General features: G+C 34.7%; 1 protein-coding gene across 8 annotated transcripts in view; it reads right to left on the bottom strand.

The window, feature by feature from the left end:
* Window positions 1-4,428: 4,428 nt before the first annotated feature.
* The window catches only part of Btk (tyrosine-protein kinase Btk29A), a 950,018-nt gene continuing 934,511 nt past the window's right edge, over window positions 4,429-19,935 (bottom strand). For all 8 annotated transcript variants that reach the window (XM_081737808.1, XM_081737807.1, XM_081737809.1 and 5 more), the window contains one exon: window positions 4,429-18,772. In XM_081737808.1, the coding sequence (XP_081593934.1) occupies window positions 18,671-18,772 (102 nt within the window). In that variant the 3' untranslated portion in view covers window positions 4,429-18,670. The remainder of the gene's footprint in view (window positions 18,773-19,935) is intronic.

Genomic DNA, 19,935 nt, shown 5'->3' with positions numbered 1-19,935 from the left:
AGTCTGTTTCCTCAGTTCAGTCCAGGCAGGCGTGTAGTGCAGAGCAACTCAGCAACAATGTGTACTCCGCAACAGAAACTGCAGTGTGTTATTTGGCTTGTGAAAACTGAGTCAGTTATAACAGTGCAACGTAATTTTAGACGTCAGTATGGTCGTGAACCACCTACAGCAAAAACTATCCGTCACTAGCTAAAGTGTTTCAAGGAAACCGGTAGTGTTTTAAAAGCAAAATCACCGAGAACTTCTGAAGATGTTGAACAGATTCGTGTTTCTTGTGTTCGGAGCCCGAAGAAGTCATTGGCCAGACGTAGTCTACAATTATGAGTGCCTAAAGGTACTGTGTATGATGTGTGTAAAAGACTTAAGTTGCGCGCCTACAAATTGCAACTGTTAAATGAAATTAAACCTACTGATAAAATCGAAAGGTATGAGTTTGCTGCTGACTTCCTACACAGAATTGATGATGATGTCAATTTTTTGAAAAAAGATTCTTTTCTGATGAGGTTACATTTCATGTCAGTGGAACACTTAATCGTCATAACTGCAGAATTTGGGGGACAGGGCATCCACATGAATTCAGCATCAACGTGACTCTCCCAAACGTAATGTCTGGTGCGGTTTGATGAGAGAAAATGTGATTGGTCCTTTCATTTTTGTAGAAAAAACAATAAACGGGGACGTTTACTATCACATGCAGACAGTGTACGTCTTTCCCCAAATGGACGATATTGAAACGGAAAAGGGGCTTTTTTTTTTTTCAACAAGATGGCGCCCACCTCATTACAGTAACCATGTGCTTGCGGCTCTTGACACTCGCTTTCCAGAAAGGTGCATAGGCAGGGCTGGCCCAATACCTTGGCCACTACGAAGCCCAGACTTAACCCCACTGGACTTTTTCTTTCGGGTCCACATAAAAAATGTTTTGTACAGTGAAAAGAACAGAGACATCAATCATTTACGGGAAAGAATCGTCGCGGCGGTTGGGACAATTACACCTGAAATGGTGAATACGTGGCGAGAGGTGGACTATCGTCTCGATGTGTGCAGGGCCACAAATGGATCGATCCCACGTTGAAGTCTACCAACATTAAACAAAACTTGAAGGAATTCTCTTTCATGATATGTACTCACTGATGTAAGTTTTCATTCATTTCTCAATTAAATTTATACATAAAACTACGGAGTTCTTTTTCAAACACTCTATATGGATACCTTCTATCAACATACTGGATAAATAAAATAACTAACACTTTTTGAGCACAACTTAATATTTATTAAAATTAAAATAAAGTTTTTTATAGTTTTAATAACTAAGTATGTCAAACTCTGGTCAGAAAGTGCTAGTATTTACATTATAAATTCCAGAGTCGTAATGGGTGAATAACATATTGGGAATCTCAATATGTACAAATGTAAATAATGAAATGCAAACTGTACATATATGTCAAAATACGATGCTTTTCCCGTCATTACCTTGTTTATAAGATATTGGGGCGCCACGTGACATACGTTTAACTCGTGCTGTATTGCAGAAATTATATTTCTGGGCTCTCGGCATCTAAGGCCATTTAGCCCGTCACGTTTTGAGGGGTGACGTCCCTCGGTGAGCACACTATCCGGAGAAAGGGAAGGAAGAAAGGATTGGGGAAGGAAGGAAGCGGCCTGGGACCTGTAAGTTAGGTACCACCCCGGCATTTGTCTGGTGTGAATGAGGAAAACCTCATTCAGGGTGGCTGACCTGAAAAAGCGTTGTAAACTTTTTCGACCGAGTACCCCCACCGGGAATCGAACCTGGGACCGCTCGCACGGAAGGCGAGAGCGTTAGCGACTACGCTACATGGGGCCATTCCTATATTGCAGGAGTTAAATACCGTCGACGTATAAGAAATATCTCGTTTTCTGCATTCAATTTTGAGGGGAAAAAATATTTTCAGTGCATATTATTGAAATACACAAAAAGTGATACCTTAGCCAGAAACATGCGAAGCTAACAATGCTTAACTAAATGTAGAATCGCACGCGTCTACGAATGTTTATAGCGGATATGCATCCTGAGAAAATCATACATACTATGAAAAACAAATGAAGCGATCATATTTAAACTACATTTACTACGTAACTGAACTACCTAGTTATTTATCATAAATACTGTAACACAGAGAATATTAACACCACGGCAATTTATTTTGGTCATGTTTTACATTGATATGTTGTACACCTGACGCACCAATCATTTTTCGAAATGTCCCCCCTTGGCCTTGATGCAGGCACGAAGTCGGTCCGGCCACTGGTCAATGGCATTACGCACCACGTCCATGGGAAAATTGAAGGATTGCCAACAGATGGATGCCGTTTATGGCAGACCTTTGCCTGAAGGACTGCCCAAAGTTTGTAGTCCAACGGATTAAAGTCCGGGCTGCTAGAAGGCCAATCAGCGATAGAAATGAAGTTGGGGACGTTCCGTGTTAGCCAGTCCTGGATTGTTTTCGCTTTGTGGCTTGGAACGGAATCCTGTTGGAAGGCCCTTTCTCCAGGGAACATGGTAGCAAACAGTGTTTTCAATATACGTGTTAGCACTGTGTCCTGGTACACCTTGGCAGATGTTTTCACAGCTTTTTCGTAAAAATGCAGCTGCGTTGTGCCTGAGTAGCTCACTCCCCACCAAACCATCACTGAGATAGGATGATGTGCCCTCTGAACCCTTGGAGCTGCCTCATCAGCTGCAGTAGATGACGTGGCATACACACAGTCATTTGTGGCGTTGCAGGCCTCCTCAGTCAGTGAACAGAATCTTTCTGTGCAGATTGTTGGCGTAACGCCGCAAGTCTCTTTAAGGACCCTCTGCGACATTAATGTTTGGGTTAGAAAGTGACCAGTCCGCCTGTTATACGCCCGTAGATGTAGGTCACTCCTTAGCACACGAGACATGGAATTTCTGCTGATGTTCATCTCAGCGGTCATCACACTTAGTGTTCTAACAGGATTTCTTCGAATTCTTGCTGCGACTGCTTTCTAGACCTGCGGGCTTCGTACCGTTCGTGGTCTGTCTGCCACTCCTTGCGCGGTCAGGTGCCGTTCCAGTCTCGGTGTATCGCTGTATGGCGCAATACGCGAATCTCTTGCTGGTTTGTAGGGGTTTCAAGAGGTTAAAAATCTCACCTGCTGTATTCCTGACCCTGTGTAGTGCAACTACTGCTGCACGATTTTCGTAATCGCCCCACTCCATCAGAACTCAGTACAATATGAATGTATGTCATGAACAGTCAAACACACACTACATGCATCTTCCGCTTTATACACAGATGGCAGCACTGTGCCACTCCGTATGTCTACAGTGTCACTCCAAACTTTGTGACAGTATTTATGATACAACTAGGTATGAGTAGCTGGATTGCTGCTGTACACCGTAAAAAGGAAAGAAGGAAGGCATCGAACAACGCAGAATCGGGAATACTTATTGGAACTGAAATAATTCAAATATCTGTATCAGCATATAAGATGCGTTGTGGACCGAAATACGGACCTAAAACTTTACATTTAGTAAGCAATGGCGTCTTCAACAATCATTTGGACACATCAAAGCAAATCAAAGGGGGAAAGAATTATTATATATTCACACCCAAATCTAGTGTACTTTAAAAACAAAGGAAAAATTGTGATTCTAAGAATCAGCCTTTTATTATTAAAACTGAAAGTCAATAAGTTAATGTATTCCAAGAGCGGTGAAAAGTTCCAGATTAGGTGCGAAGTCAGATGTGTACTATCTCCAATACTGCATATATTTTAACTAGAATGATCTAACACTAGAATCATACAAAGACATGTATAAATAATTTGCATTTCAATAATGCCGTTTGCTTTTACAGCACTTATTGAGTTGTGCTCGTATGTTTATGGTCTAATGCAGAGAATGATAATGCAAGTGAATGGGAGAGAACCCAAGGAAATGTAGTACCTCTGACAACACTGCCATATCTCTGACGTCACTTAGAAACAACGAAATTAATTGGCACAAATACCATAATCGCTCTACAACAGGGTGTCTACTAATATTCCAAAATGAAATTTCGTAACTTTTTCGTGACCTTTTTTATCAAACCATAAAATTTCCTAACATTCTTGAGAGCGAATTTGGGTGCGAAATTATCATGCATGTTTTTATGCGAAGCATGCTTTACTTGCGATTTGATAGCGTCTAAAGCCGACCACAGACATTTTTGGTGGTAAATTTTGGCGTTTTATAGAACAAAATTTTCCAGCTTGTATGTACAGATAAAAAAATAAATAATAATAATAATAATAAAACCAAAAAGCAAAATTTCTTGACTTTCATGACTGTTTTCTGACTTCGTGAGCGATAGACACCCTGTACAACCAATCACCGTACAATAGGATAGGACAATAAGAAAAAATTAAACGCATCAAAAATACAATATCAATTGTTTATTTTGTTACATCTTTTGCAGCTTTATGCAAATAGTAACTGTGCAAAGACTGTATTTCTCAACATATTACTACAAGACAAATATTGCAAAAGATATTTTTGTTGCAATAACTCAACAAGTCTCCACATACTTTCACACATAATACTAAAAAGTGGTAAAATCAGTGAATTTTTTTTTTTTACTTTTATTATTACTTTTTTTTTTTTAGTTTTTCACTTGTTTTAGTGAACTGCTAAAAAAATATATAATACACATAAGCTGTTTCCATGATGCTAAACATGAAAAAAAAAATATAGAGAGTTTGTATTTCATCTGAGGCCATTATATCGGCGTTGAATAATTAAATACAATTTAAAATACATCAGTGAAATGTGACTATGTGATTTTTTTTTACAACCTCCATGTTAAGTAAACAAACCAAAGAAAAAATTAGCACCAATATACTTATATATATATATGTTTCTTATACACGTACGAAATATTTTTTGTTGCAATTAAGACGTGTATATCTTATATGAAATGCATTATATTTACATAATGAAGATGTCAATCTGTTCCATCAGCATATATAAATGTTACATGAATTATTGCATGACACATATTCAGTTTATGCTTCATACTTCATATAAGAATTTACCGTAACAGAACTTCAACGAAATTTCGTCATTATACTTAATTTGCTGCAATGCTTCATATATATAGGGTGAACCTCTTAAAGTGACTCTTGTAACTTCTAAACTAATTGACAGAAATAGCTGAAATTTTGTGCCAAGCAAATATTAGAAGGCGGGAAAAGTTTGACATTCTCGACAATATCACCAGATTCACAGTGCTGCTAACTTTTTTTTTTTTTTTTTTTTTTCCTAATAACACTACATCAACTCATTACATATTTCAAATCTACATGTAAGACGAAACATTAAAATACCACACTTTTTATTCAGTGCTGCCAAGTAAGGATGCTACAGTATCACAAATATCCAAATTTCGGAGGGCTCTATCATAGTGCTACAGCAACTGATATGAACGAGGTCGTGCGTATCTAAAGCAACTTAGTATCGGATGCTATCACCACGATACGTCCCGTTATTTTTTTATTTATTTATTTATTTATTTTTTATATATACATTCGAAAAACTGCTAAGATAAGCATCGTATCTAAGGAGTAAGTTGGTTTCCAACAGACAAAACAATCATAACACCGTTCCGTTGATATGATACACATTGGTAAAATTTGCAACACTGGTTAAAATGACGAATTTGTGGGGAATGTTTAAAATGATCGTTGCTTTCTTTTGCATCAACATATAACATTAGAGCGATAGTATTTGATAGTTGTAATTACTATAAATTTAAGCAGTGTTGCAAACCATACTTCACCTTGGTACAACAGTTCAGCTATTTCTGTCAATTAGTTTAGAAGTTACGAGGAGGGGTCACTTTAAGTGGTTGACCCTTAATATATAAGGGTGGTCTTTACTTTTTGGCTTCCGAGTTTTTTCGAGTCTCAATCCCCTAAAATGGTTCCATATCAGATCAAGGTAACCTATGAAAAAAATTAGCTCAATGGTGCCCCAAGCGACCTCAAGTTTTGAATCTTTTTCAATACACATTTTGAGGCAAGGGAGCCTCATAAGTTTGGAAAGACAATTGTACACTAATAAACAGACACTTGAACTCCCTCTAGCCGCTCCAAACTTATCAGAAATCTTTACCCCATGTTGCATACTGTAAATCCTTTGAAAACTTGATGAGGTCGCTTGGACCACCATTTAACATTATTTAATTGAACTAATCTTTTTCATGGGTTACTTTGGTGTAATATGGAACCATTTTAGGGGATGAGACTCAAAAAAACTCGGAAGTCAAAAAACTAAAAATCATCCTAATATACATGATGTTACAAAAATGTGTCAATATTTTTAAGAACATATTCCTCACATGAAAATAAGAAAAAAGTTCATATGGACCTGTGCTCAAAAGTGGATAGTTTCGGAGTTATATGGTTCCGAAAACGTGAAGTAAGTGAACTTTAAAAATTCATAGCTCCATTACTATGGGACCTATAGTAGTCGAATCAAGACATCACTGAGGAACTGGTATATTAACTATCCAAATATTCATGATTAAGGATGCTCCAGTAGTTGAACACCATTTTTTTAGAGAGGTAGGTGGAGAGTGATCAAGTACTCTCAAACAGCCTCTCTTAAAAATGTGTGCAAATATCAGAGGTTCTGAAAGATGAATATTTGGATAGTTCACATACTAGTTCCTCAGTGATGTCTTGACCCGACTACGGTCGATCCTTTAGTAATGTAACTATGGACCTTTAAAGTTCATTTTTTCATGTTTTCGGTACCCTATAATTACAAAACTATGCGCTTCTGACCACAACTCCATATGAAGTTTTTTTCTTATTTTGATGTGAGAAATCTTATTCCCAAAATATTGACAAATTTTTGTAACACCTTGCATATATATCATGTGTTGCAAAATAAAGTTCCTTAAAATTGGACAAATCGCTAGACAATGACCCGTATTGAATTCATAATGACAAAGATTATACGTGTAGTGTATTACAATATATATAATTTTTCAGATAGTTCGCATCACGTATTGTGTCTCATATTAAAGATATTTATATATGTTGCAAATGAATCTTTTAAAAAAACAAGAATAGTTATATATATATATTTCCGGAAATAATGTCTGAGATAACCACACACGCACATACGGAAAAAATGTGTTCTCTATATATATATTTATCACAGTCATAGGTAATAAGAATTAGAATTACTAAGAAACACTTAACTATAAAAAATTACGACAAGCAAACACTTCCAAAAAGCTCTTTTTTATGTACAAATATTTATTTTTTTACGTTTTATATATTCGGATCACATGAAAACATTTATATATGTACAATTTTCTATTCTCTAGTTTTTTTTTTTTTCTTGCACAGAAAACTATAATTCAGAAAAAAATAATAATATAAACACTTTTTTTGTTTGTTTTTCAATCTTGTTTTGTTACAAAAGAAACTACATTACATCATGAATAATAATAATAAAAAAAAATCTATTCGCGTTTCGTACTTATGTACACACATACAGATTTATTCTTCATGTTGGCAGTCTGATCTCACTTAAGTCGATAAGTGATCATGGAACTACAGTTTAAAATCTCCTAGCTACTGTTCTAAATAAAACTAGCAGATAAATTTTCATCAATATGGAAACACTCATATATATACACATTAGAGTGCATCGAATTTCCACTTTTTTTCAAATCAGCTTACACTTAGTGTTTTTTTTTTTTTCGAAATTGCCTCCGTATAACGTGTAAAAAAAAAATGCAGGTCGATTGGTCAATTTCTTTAGGTATCGCTAATAGACTGAATTTTCACAAATTTGTTAAGAAATACATTTTTAAGAAATACGAAATTACCTTACCCCTACAGGTGTTTTTTTGCTTAAAAGATCTATATTGTACGAAAAAAAAAAAAAAAAAAAAAAAAAAAAAACAGCGTGATCAGTCAAGTTATTCAGGTCTTACCAATGGCTTAAAATTTGGACAAAAGAGCCGAAAATTCGAGGTTTCTGTCTCTTGTAATTGAAATAAATAAATAAATAAATAAATAAATAAAAATAAAAAATAAGAGTATACTAATTTCATAAAGTAAATACTTCTTTTTCTACAAAAAGTGTATTTTTTTAAACATTTTTTTGTCAAATTCTAGGCAGTTTGGGGCACCTGAAGAAACTGACCAATCAATCTACGATTCTTTTACACATTACATGGAGGCCATTTCGGAAAAAAAAATCACTAAGGGTATGTTGATTTTAAGAAAAAAGTGGAAATTCGATGCACTCTAATATACAATCATATATATACATTATGTATTTAAGAATAATACTTTATTACACAACACGATTCGTATATATATCTGGTATATAAAACTTTGAAAGAATAAATACAGCAACATGATATACTATCTGGGTTACATTTTTTCCTCATTAACATAAATGTCGACAATGTTTTATTTTTCTTCTAAATTGAATTACGACACAAATCCACAGTGAAACTTAGTTATCCACTTGAGTTTTTTTTTTTTTTCAACATAATCGAGTTTCACTGTAATTCATGTATTAGTTCAGGTAGCAAATAGCACATTTTCTATTCTTGTACAATGACGAAAGTACCATATACAACCTAAGTGGAACAGGTTTTTGACACTTAAAATAAAATCTTGGCTATGATAGATGGTAACTGGAAAATGTATTGAAGATGGGTAATTGCATTGCTGTAAGAGCTCCGAGAATATGGTTGATCTTTACACTGTACTTTTTCATGCTATATCAGAATATTAATTTTAATATACGAGGCACGTCCACAAAATAAGTGTACTATGGTCCTCGCGGGCAGCGGGAATTCGATTTTGACCGATTCGCGCATTCCCCTGACCTGGCGCCTTCAGACTATCATCTGTTCATCTACCTGAATATGCACATGGGTGGGGAAAAAAGTTTTAACTGACGAGGAAGTGAAGGTGGAGGTGATGAATTGGGTAAAAGTGGTGGTGGCAAACTTCTTTGACCAAGACACAAAAAAATTGATCCCTCGTCTCAGTGCATCGAGAGGGATGGCAACTACGTGGAAAAATAGTTTACGTATGTACTGACGTAACCATGTAAAAGTTTTGTTTTAAATACATTTTTTGAAACCTACAAAAATCTAGTACACTTATTTTCTCGACGTGCCTCGTAAATCGAATTTCAACAGTATTTGACTTCAGTAATGGACAACATTGTAGCATGCCCAATTTTACAATTGAAGATTCTCAAGATGATGTAGCAAGCCCGCAGTAACGTAGGGATAGGAAGTGTGTCCATCTAATTTTCCTTTGTCCCGTGAACTATATCGAACACTGATCCATAGTGCCTACGATATTTTGAGATTTTAAATTAAATACATGATCTATCTTCCGCTGAAGGTTACGAACCTCCGCTTTCTGTTCAAAGTGTTACAATCAGTACCGAAATATCTGGTTATCAGGCAGTGGGCAAGTAAAAATACAGAAACAACATACCTATATTCTTCTATCAATATAGGTCACGGCATGAATACCACATACTATATATCAGTTGACAGGTCACATCGAGCCTTACAAAATAACGTGGCTGACGGTAAATTCTCACGCAGAGTTTTCGATAACAGGTAAAAACGAACTTTTGTCGCGCGTTGTCTGGTTGCCAATAGTAATCGAAAGCTTTAATTTTAATGGAAAGAAATGTTATTTATGTATGAACTGTATGTGGAGCAAAAGTGACACACATACTATTAGTAAATAAATAAAAGTCATGAAGCTGCATCAACTTTTGCCCGAAACATATCGATCAGTGAGTTGTATGCTGTTGTTGAAAAGATATAAAGATATGAAGTTAAAATTATACAAGGTGTTTCAAAACAACACCGACAACGTTTGGGAGGTGATTCCTGACACCAAGATAAGACAAAAAGTATAGACCAACCTGAGTGCACAAATGCTTCCTTTCGGAGTTATAGGCTGCCGAAAACATGGAAAACTGAACTTTAAATGTCCATACCTCTAAAACTATGGGACTTACCATAGTCGGATCAAGACTTTATTTATGAACTAATACGTGCGCTATCCAAAAATACATGTTTCAGAATCCTGCGGTACACATACAACAATTTTTATACAGGGAGTTTGGCTATGGGCTTATAATTTGAAGTACTCACCAACTACCTCCCAAATGTTATCGGTGTTGTTTTCAAATATCCTGCATTTTGTTTTTGGTTTGATTTGAGAATAAGCCCCACATATGTTTCCAAAATTATATCAATATTTTTGATCGAAATTAAACTGTTTGATTGTACCACGGTAGTTACAATGCTTTTATTTACACAGTCAACCAGTTTTATTTTCATTAATTTTATCCTCAAAAAATTGTTACCTTAATGAGAGTTAGAGCCCGAGATAGAGAGAGAGACACACAGAGGGAGATGATGCTCTTGGAGAAACTGTATCTAAATTGTAACATTTACAAACCTTTTGTGGAACTGTATCTAAATCGAAGATGGCATATATAACATTTTAGAAATGCACGCCTTAAGTACATAAAGTATTTGTATCTTTCACGAGTGAAAAGCAACATTAATAAACATATACAATAAAGAAATATCAATTCATAATAACATTTCAACAACTGGTGAGATAACGAACTACTTTTTCTATAAGATTCACACATTCCATCCATAACAAGCCAATTATAATACTGCACTTTCTGATTATAATTAAAACAATGAAACAATTTTAATATATTCGATAGATTTCTTTTTGTTCTTAAGCAAGCTCAAACTTTTATAAACTTAGAAACACAAACTTTGAACAGCAACAAGTATCGTCTAGGTATCTCTATTTTATCCAATGCTATCTATACAGCCGTATACAATATTTTTACACGAAACCAACGATAGTTATTAGCAAGCTACATTTTTTTCTTCTTTACGCATTCATTAAACAACATTCAGTAGGAGATATCATTCGGTGTTTTAAAAGACCTTTCCTTTCAATTTTATTACTTTAAAAATAGAATATAAAATAATCCTAGCAAAGATCTGTGAAAGAGAGAGTTAAATATAATAATAAATGTAAAATCATAGTAACACTATATGCTATTAAGAGTCACTTGTAAACAAAGAGTCAATGAAGTAGGCATGAAAATTTACCTTCACTGGCTTTCATTGCTTGTATGCCACAACCTATCTATTACCTGAGGAACAACAAGTTTTTCCTCAAAAGATAAGCACCTCAGAAAGCATAATTCCGACCAATTTGTTCATAATACAGCGTGAACCGTAAGCCGCTTGACACTAGCATTTATTCAGTCCTCAGTTGACTAGAGTAGCAGTACTTGATTGACGTAAACCATACGTTATGGTATGGTTCATGAACAATACGTTGTAAGGAGTGATTTTATAAAGATTATGGTGTAGTGTATGAGTAATACGTTGTTTAAGGAGTGATTTTATAAAGATTATGGTGTGGTTCATGAATAATACGTTGTAAGAAGTGATTTTATAAAGGTAAACCTTGTCACATTTGTAGTTAACCCTTTCGCGCCTTTTTTTTTTTTTTAAATCACCAATGTTTATTTTTATTTTGCATTATTATTCTTTTTGACTTTCACCATTTTGTTTGCAGGTGTCATATTTACAGAACTGAGACTAACATACATGTATACACTAGGCTTGAAATATGTACATATAAAATGGCATTAAACGAAAATACTGTAATTTATCTACAAAACACGTGGCTAATGCAGAAGGATGACTTACTGCAAATATTTCTTTTCATTAAAAAAAGAAAAAAGCTACGTGGCTGAGCTTCGTCCATCGTGATAGCGCTTACAATTACAGTGCGTAGCTTCCTAACAACAGACGAAAGTATTAGAGAAATAGTTGAAAATGATTTAGACAAATACAAAAACATAAAAGTCATCCATTTTGAATTATCCAGAGTAATTATGTTAACCATAAAATATAATGCATACATATGTTACTGCCAGGGCCGAAAGGGTTCTCTGATAACTTTACAACAAATAAAAAGTTATCAGAGAATGAACGTGTGTTCGTATTTTAAAAGCGGTGGTTACATGACCATAATTACCAACGGATTTTTCTCTCTGGAGAATAATGGAAAATAAAGATTTTTCTGAAGAAAGAAAGAAATAATAATGATTTTAAAAAAGCATTTAAAAGAGCATATTACTTCTGAATTTGATAAATTATCATCCAACGAGATTAGTAATGTTATATGTCCTTCTGGACTTAGAAGGTGTAATTTGTGTATTGAAAATGGAGGACACTTTAAACACTTCGTTTAAATAAGTTAATTAGAATTCATTTCAAATATTTTTTTTTTTTTCAAGTAACTTATGGCTCATCCTGTATATCTTCGAGCGCCCATAGAACATGCTAACGACTCAAGAGATGAATACTTAATGAATGTCTATGAGATATCCCTTGAAGCTAAAACTAGGCTCTGTTTCAAAGTGAGAAGCCTTAAAATATAAACACTATATGAAACTTATTTAATGCCGATAGTAACGTGCGCGTGGTTATGTGGATGGTGTACACGCCTTTGGTGTGGTACACCAGGGTTGGATTCGCGGCGGAAAGCTCGTGTGGTTTGGATTTCACGTTAAGCTGTAGGTGCACGTCTCATACAATCTCGTTGCTGAATGAGACGCTACACTCAAATCCAACCCAAAAATCAATCCGATAGTAAAGTGCAAAAGAAAGAAATGACGTAATAGATTATACTACTAGAAAAATAAAGTTAGAAATGCAGATACAAGAAAGAAAGTATTTAACAATGCGAAAGTCGTTTTTCAGCACAAAGAATGCATAATAGTTGGATATGCAACATTTGAGATCCGAAGTACATCTCCCGAACGACAGACAGAAAGGTTAACAATTTACTTACATAGAAACCAAGCATAGGAAAACGTAATCAGTTTATTCACTGTAATGTTATATAAACAATCAGTCTAATGGACGTTGAATCAACTGACTTCGGATGTAACTGACAGAATTTGATTAATGGCACAACTAAGAGACCATACGGACAATACAATTGTATACATACAAAGATCATCAGAACTGGAAGTGTTGGCTTATTATGAATATTTCACGCGGGGAAATCTACTAAAGTTTGAGGCTTTTCTTCACCTTTAGAATATGCAGTTTTAATGAATTTTTGATACTAATATAGGACGTAAACTAAATGTTTTACATTTATACTATAGAGCAAAACTTCAAGCGCTAACATTCTATTTTAAAAATTGTCCACAACACAATTCGCGGTTTTACGGATACCTTTTCGCTACAATTAGTCTGTTAATGGAAGGTTTACTATAGTGTCAAAAAAAGAAAAGATTCGTAAACAAAAACAAAGGGTCTAATCAATGTTGCCAAAATATTGACACAAAAGGTAGCTAAACGAGAAGTGAATGACTCCAATTTTTCGTAAAATGTCGGAAAAAAAAAAAGTGAAATCCGTTGTCTATAAGCATAGTTTTAAAGTTGTAGATATAAAATAGACAATATACTCTACTAACATCTCTGTCAACAGGGCGCAACCAATCCTTGAATTCAGAGATCATTTCACATTATTTCGGGTACTTTTGTTCATATTTTGGTGTCAAAATAGTTCCGAAATAACTACAGTTCTTACGATATGATTTTTTTTAAAAAGAAAAAGTGCAGAATAATTAAAAGATTTCAAAGGATAAATATAACGAACACCCACTTCACTTTTATTCACGCATCTATAGCTGATCACGTTGCTATCGGTAATGCTGTACTATTTGTGTCTCTCAACGGAGGCTCTGAGAATTAAAGGACATCAAGTTTGTAACTGTTCTCTATTAGAGGGCAAGGGTAACAAATGATAATGCAAGATTGTATATGAGTGGGTACGCTGTATTCCCAAACTCTTCATCACTTGCGCTGATTAAAACAAACAAAAAAGAAAGAAAAGAACATACAAACTGTTTTGAACTAATAATGCTTTTCTACAGATGAACAGGTTGTTTGCAGCTAAAAGTCGCTAAACTTGAAAGTAAGTTGCTAAATCGTCATTTAAAAATCACCAAAAAAAAGTCGCCAATCGGAAAAATTATTTTTGTTGTTACCGTGAGGTCGAATTCCCCAGATTTAGCATCTTTTATCCTAAATTGGCAACACTGGATCTAATACGACAATACAGAATAATTTCTATTGTTTGTTCTTAATGTGCTAGGCCACCACACTGACTCTTTGAAACATGACTCATTACTGGTTTAAAGCAATGTAACTGTATCCATTGTTATATTAATTATTGCTAAAAATTAATCAGTCATATAGGAAAGCCACTGAGAACAGATCTTTGCAAAAGCCATGGAGAAAGTACGAAGATAATATAAAAAGTAAAATTTTGACGAGAAAGGTAGAATGGATTTGCTTGGCACAGAACAAAGTCAAAAGCCAGATTTCTTATTTGTTTGTGTTTAGTTAAGCGTACGGTTTTTCTAAAATCAGATTTGAGTTAATTACGAACATTTCTACTTATCTCTGCATGTTCTTAACAAAATCAGTCTTCTTTACCTACTTCTTTTCACTATTATCATTATTAACGATGTTGAATACCCGCGCCATCTTTGTTTTCTTTAGCCCATTTGATTTGATACATGGAGAATTATTTTCCAGTTCCTTTAAAATGAATTAGAGGGAATTTTACACTTTTAAAGTTACTGACTTATTCAAATCTATTAAAATGTCTCTTACTTCATGAAAATTAAAGTTTGTTTTATATAATTTTCTTATTGAATCATCGAATTTAATTTGAGAAATCTTAACCTCTTAACACACAGAATTTGAACAGTAAAGTTGGTTTTAATGTATTTTTTTTATTACTCAATTTAATGTATAGTGCTGCACGGGTCACAAACATGGACAATATCAATTAATGGACGATATCCAAACAGAGAAATCGTACTTGAAGACAAAGACATTAGCGGAAGACCATGGAGCATTGAAGCTTCTCAGTTGCGGCAAATCACCTGTCAATAATGGAAGAATACCTATGATGATGATGATATTAATTGAAATAATCACTTAGGAACATTGTAAATAGTAATGAAAACATTGATTGTTAACAACTCAACAATCAGATACATGCATCTGAAAAATCCTTAAAAATAAAATAAAATATAGAGTACGCAATGGCACCAAAATTACCTATGAAACTTGACAATAAGCACGAAAATGCGTTTGAATAATCAAAACAAACATAAAGCAGCACTGAAATACCAATTAGTGTACTTAGAACATTGCGTATATTTTATGGACTTTGTGATTAATCCTAACTGCAGGCGAAAAGAAACTGGGATGTTAAGTGGAGAAGATAACAGTGACATCTACCGAAAAGATATGTAAATAACAACTTCAACAGCACTATCTGGCGGAAACATACCGAAATATAGGAAAACAAGTATAATCGTCCTTTAAAAACATATACAGGTAAACTGAAGTTAACACACGTATACTCGGAATCTTATATTTCCGATAAAATTAAACACCTGAGTATTCTAGGGTTTTTATGTCAAGAGGTTAAATTTATATATAATGCAAATGCTGAATGGAGATTATAGTGACATCTTCCGGAAAGACATGTAAATAACAACTTCAACAGCATTATCTGGCGGGAACATACAGAAACATAGGAAAACGAGTATAATCGTCCTTTAAAAAAAACATGTAAGGGTAAACAGAAGTGAACACGAGCATACTCGAGATTTTATATTTTTGATAAAATTAAACACCCAAGTATTATCGGGTTCTTATGTTAAGAAGTTTAATTTATATATAATGCAAATTAATTTTTAAAAAGCAACGGATATTTAACTAAACTTGGAAGAAGAAGAAATCAGTAAAAATCAAAATACGAGGGGGAGTCCAAAAATAAGTTTCTCCCTCTTGTTTTCCCCAGGAAAGTGAACAACAATGGGAGAAACAAGACAGCGGTTGCACGCGCAACACACCCAGACACAAGTGGATATCGTTCACCCGCGATCCCACAGATGGCGCCGTCGCAGCGCCTCTGGGTCTAAGCCTAGTAGCTATGGAGAGAAGACGCATTTTGACGTCGTGGTCGAAGGAGAAAGTGCGAGCAGTTGTCTGCTATGAATTGGTACGTGGCGTATTGGAAACAGAAATCTATAACCGCCTTCTGGAAGTCTAAGGGCCTGTGTCATGTCGAAACAAATGGTGCGGAGATGGTGTCGTTAATTCAGTGAGGAGCGGTAGCAAGTGGTGGACACACAGAGACCTACGAGGACTTGCACAGCCACTACAGACGAAAATGTCAGGATGGTAGATGACATGATTAAAGTGAACCGGCGTATTACCATCGATGAAGTAGCGGAGAGCCTTGGAGTGCTGAAATCACAGACGCTGTTTGACATTCCTTCCGTATGCAGAGTCCTGATTTTTTTTCCTGGAAAGATTTTTCAAGTTTATAGACCGGTATGACAAATGTCTCAATGTACGTGATAATTATGTGGAAAAATAATGGAACGTTTGATCTTTAATGTTACATGTTATTTTTGGCCTTGCATCCCCATCTCTGTCCAGAGCCGCCTGGGCAAACTTATTTTCGGACTACCCCTCATATTAAAATTCCTGTTCATTTCAAAGAAAAATGGAAAAATAATTTCCCATATAGATTAATGGGCTAGAAAATAAGAATGTACTCAACAACGTTAATATACGAAATTAGTTCGCACTCAGCTTAACAGAAAAAAAAAAAAAAAAAAAACGCTAAAACCAACAAAAAGAATGTACTTCACTGCAAATAAACTTATCTATGCTTCCAAAAGTAATGTATCTTTTGGAGGAAACGTAGTGTAACTAAAATCAGGAAAGGTCCTTGAATGCAACAAACAACAAATTCAGACTACTGTCCATGAAACATATTGTTCTCCACATGACAAGCACAATAAACTGATCTTTTAACAGCTGCCAGAAACATTACAAAACAGAAGAAAACATAATTATTGTTTAATTATGCACAAGTCACAGGAAGAAGGTTTTTACTAATGAACATCAAATAGATACTATCCTACAACTAATACCTGTACTCTTCAACTACAGATAAAATGTGGTGTTGTCGTACAGTGTTCAGTATAAAGATAAACAACATTGTTAAATAAGAACAGAGAGAGAAAGAGAGAAAATATTATAGGATTATTTTTAAGTCTCAAACTCACATATATATATATATGACATACATCTAATACATAGTATCACAAGACTAGGAAAGTTCCTACAAACTATACATCAGAACTCACTCTTGTTAAATTTGTGCGTCCATTGAGAAGAACAATAGTAAACACTCATACACACACATATCTATGTATATAAAATCCATTTACAGCTTTTCTTTTCAACGTATAAAACAGATCTAGACTTTTATGTATAGATATTCACAGTATGCACGCTCAACTATACATATATAAAAAGAAACGCATTTCTTTTTTTAAAAAAACTACGTTTTCTTTTAAACATGTGTACAATAACACAACGTTGGAGGAAACAAGTATAGACTTGTTACAAACAGGAGTTGCTGAATTACATATATAATACAAGTGTATTTTTCAATGATATTGCAATAGTGTGTAAAGTACGTTTGTGTTGTTACAATTACACAAGTGTCTTGATTGGTAAAATATAGTTTTTTTTAATTGTCATGCGTCAAGAAATGGTGTACATACGAGAATTTTTTATAATATTTATTTGTTACAAAAAAAAAAAAAAAAAAAAAAAGGAAACTTAAGAACGCTGAAACGACACGCTGCTAACATTTTTGTTTCTTGTTTTAATTTATAACTTTTTTGTATTCCTAATTGGAAACAAGGTTCATTCTATTAATTTGGTTCTTTTATAAATAAAACAAGCATTACCAGCAAAACTCAACTAGTGTGCAAACAACTCGATTGATTGTTCCATTACCACTTCGAAGCAACTTTGTGAAGTATAAGTAAAAGTATACTCTGCTATTGAAGCATAAACAACTTCTTTTGAATAAGTCTCAATTCATTGAAGGTATAATCAATTCCCGCACAAAACATTTTATTTCTTTTTTTTCCACTGGGAAATTCTTATCATTTTACGAAATATTTGTTTCGTATTATTATTATTATTATTACTTTTCAGTCTATCTGAAAATGGCCCTGATACAGGGTTTTTTCTTTAGAATTGGTCGTCCGAGTCACATATTAGTATTCACAGCCTGTTGAAAACACCAGTTTATACTCTTAAACGCGCATAGCACACACACACACATATACACACACTCACACATACATACATACACACATATATGCTATCGTCATATGTAAAGGTTTTAAAGAACACTTCCTATTTCTTTTCAAGAAAGAACATTTCGACCTCTCTCACACACTTTTTCATACTTCACATGTTTATCAGTTCTGTCTGCTGGCTTGAATGGCACGGCATAATTCAATCCAGGGCTGCCCATACGAGGCGCAAATTCCACAAACGTCTGGCGACGAGGAGGTTGGTGCAGGGGATTTGGGTTGTGGGTGGGGTGATGATGGAGGATTGGGAGAGGGTGAGGGACGGGAGTGCAGGGAGAGTCAGTCTGCTATCAAACCCCTCGATATGTTGACCAGTTGCTCCTTCAGAACACGAAAAGAAGGACGGTCCTCTGGGTTTTGTGACCAGCATTTACGCATCACCTGTTAATAGAAAATAACAATGGATTTAGCTTAACTCTGTATTAAAATTATAAATATGAACAATGAAATATGCGTTACGCTCACTTTAAAAACTTTAGGCCGATTTCTTCGGAGATTTTTCTGAATTCTTTCTGCACAGAGGCAGGAAGGGAAAACGTTGCCCTGTATCAGACTGCATATTTCTCCACCTCCCAAACTCTACTTCTATTAATTAATTAGCGAGGTATTAAGGTGTAAACCAGGCAGGGTAAAGCGTGCAAAATGTAGCAGCTTCAGACGCCTATCCAAAAAGCAGAGAAAATCAGTTTATCAATCCACGACCATGAAATAGGGAACATGCTTACAGCTATATACTTCCGAAAGACACACTGAAGGGATGTAGCAACTGAGCATCTACATGTATTTATAGGTTTCACGTACATACATACATATAAGTAAAAGTATACATATATATAATCAATAGCCTATAATTCAAAGACTATAATGAAAATTTGAACTTTTATGTTATTTTATATTTTTTGTATCGCATCAAGAAAACTTGTACTGTACATATAATATTCAATGAAAATATATTCACTTCCCAAACATCACATTACACGCTGGTCAGGTCAGAGAACCCAACACTTGTTTACGATCCAATTATGTGAAGTTATATAACCTGACCAGATTCTTGTAGTGAAAGATATGCTTCACGACACAGTTTTGACGTTTCGGAAGACTGATTATGGTATAAATGGCACTGAAAGAAGAGGGATCGGTATTCAGAATTTAGACTTAGATTAACTTGATTAGTGTCATGTCTAATTCTTGATCTCTCGCCGTTATTTACTACAATTAGCATTTGAGCGATCAATAAGGAAGTTTTGTTAAAGCAGGGTTTTGAACAAGTTACGGGGAAAACTTATTCTTCCAAACTTCAGATAGGGTAAGTACTTGGACATGAAACATATCTTCGATTACCTTCACTTTTACACTTTGAACTTTTGAACAGTACTTGTTTTGTTTTAGTTCTATGACTCCCTAATATTCCAGTAACTTAGATGTAAGAGATAAGACTGAGCGTATAATGGTTTAAATCACTCTTCTTTAATGAAAGCTGTCTTGGTTATTCTAAATTATCCAGCAATCAGTTGAAGGGTTCACTGTATTCTAAGGCTTCTGGC

The sequence above is a fragment of the Thermobia domestica genome, chromosome 14, assembly GCF_964235325.1.
Source record: "Thermobia domestica chromosome 14, izTheDome1.hap1.1, whole genome shotgun sequence".
NCBI classification, from domain to species: Eukaryota; Metazoa; Arthropoda; class Insecta; order Zygentoma; family Lepismatidae; genus Thermobia; species Thermobia domestica.
The sequence above is the reverse complement of the archived record's forward strand: the minus strand, read 5'-3'. Positions and strand labels throughout refer to the sequence as shown.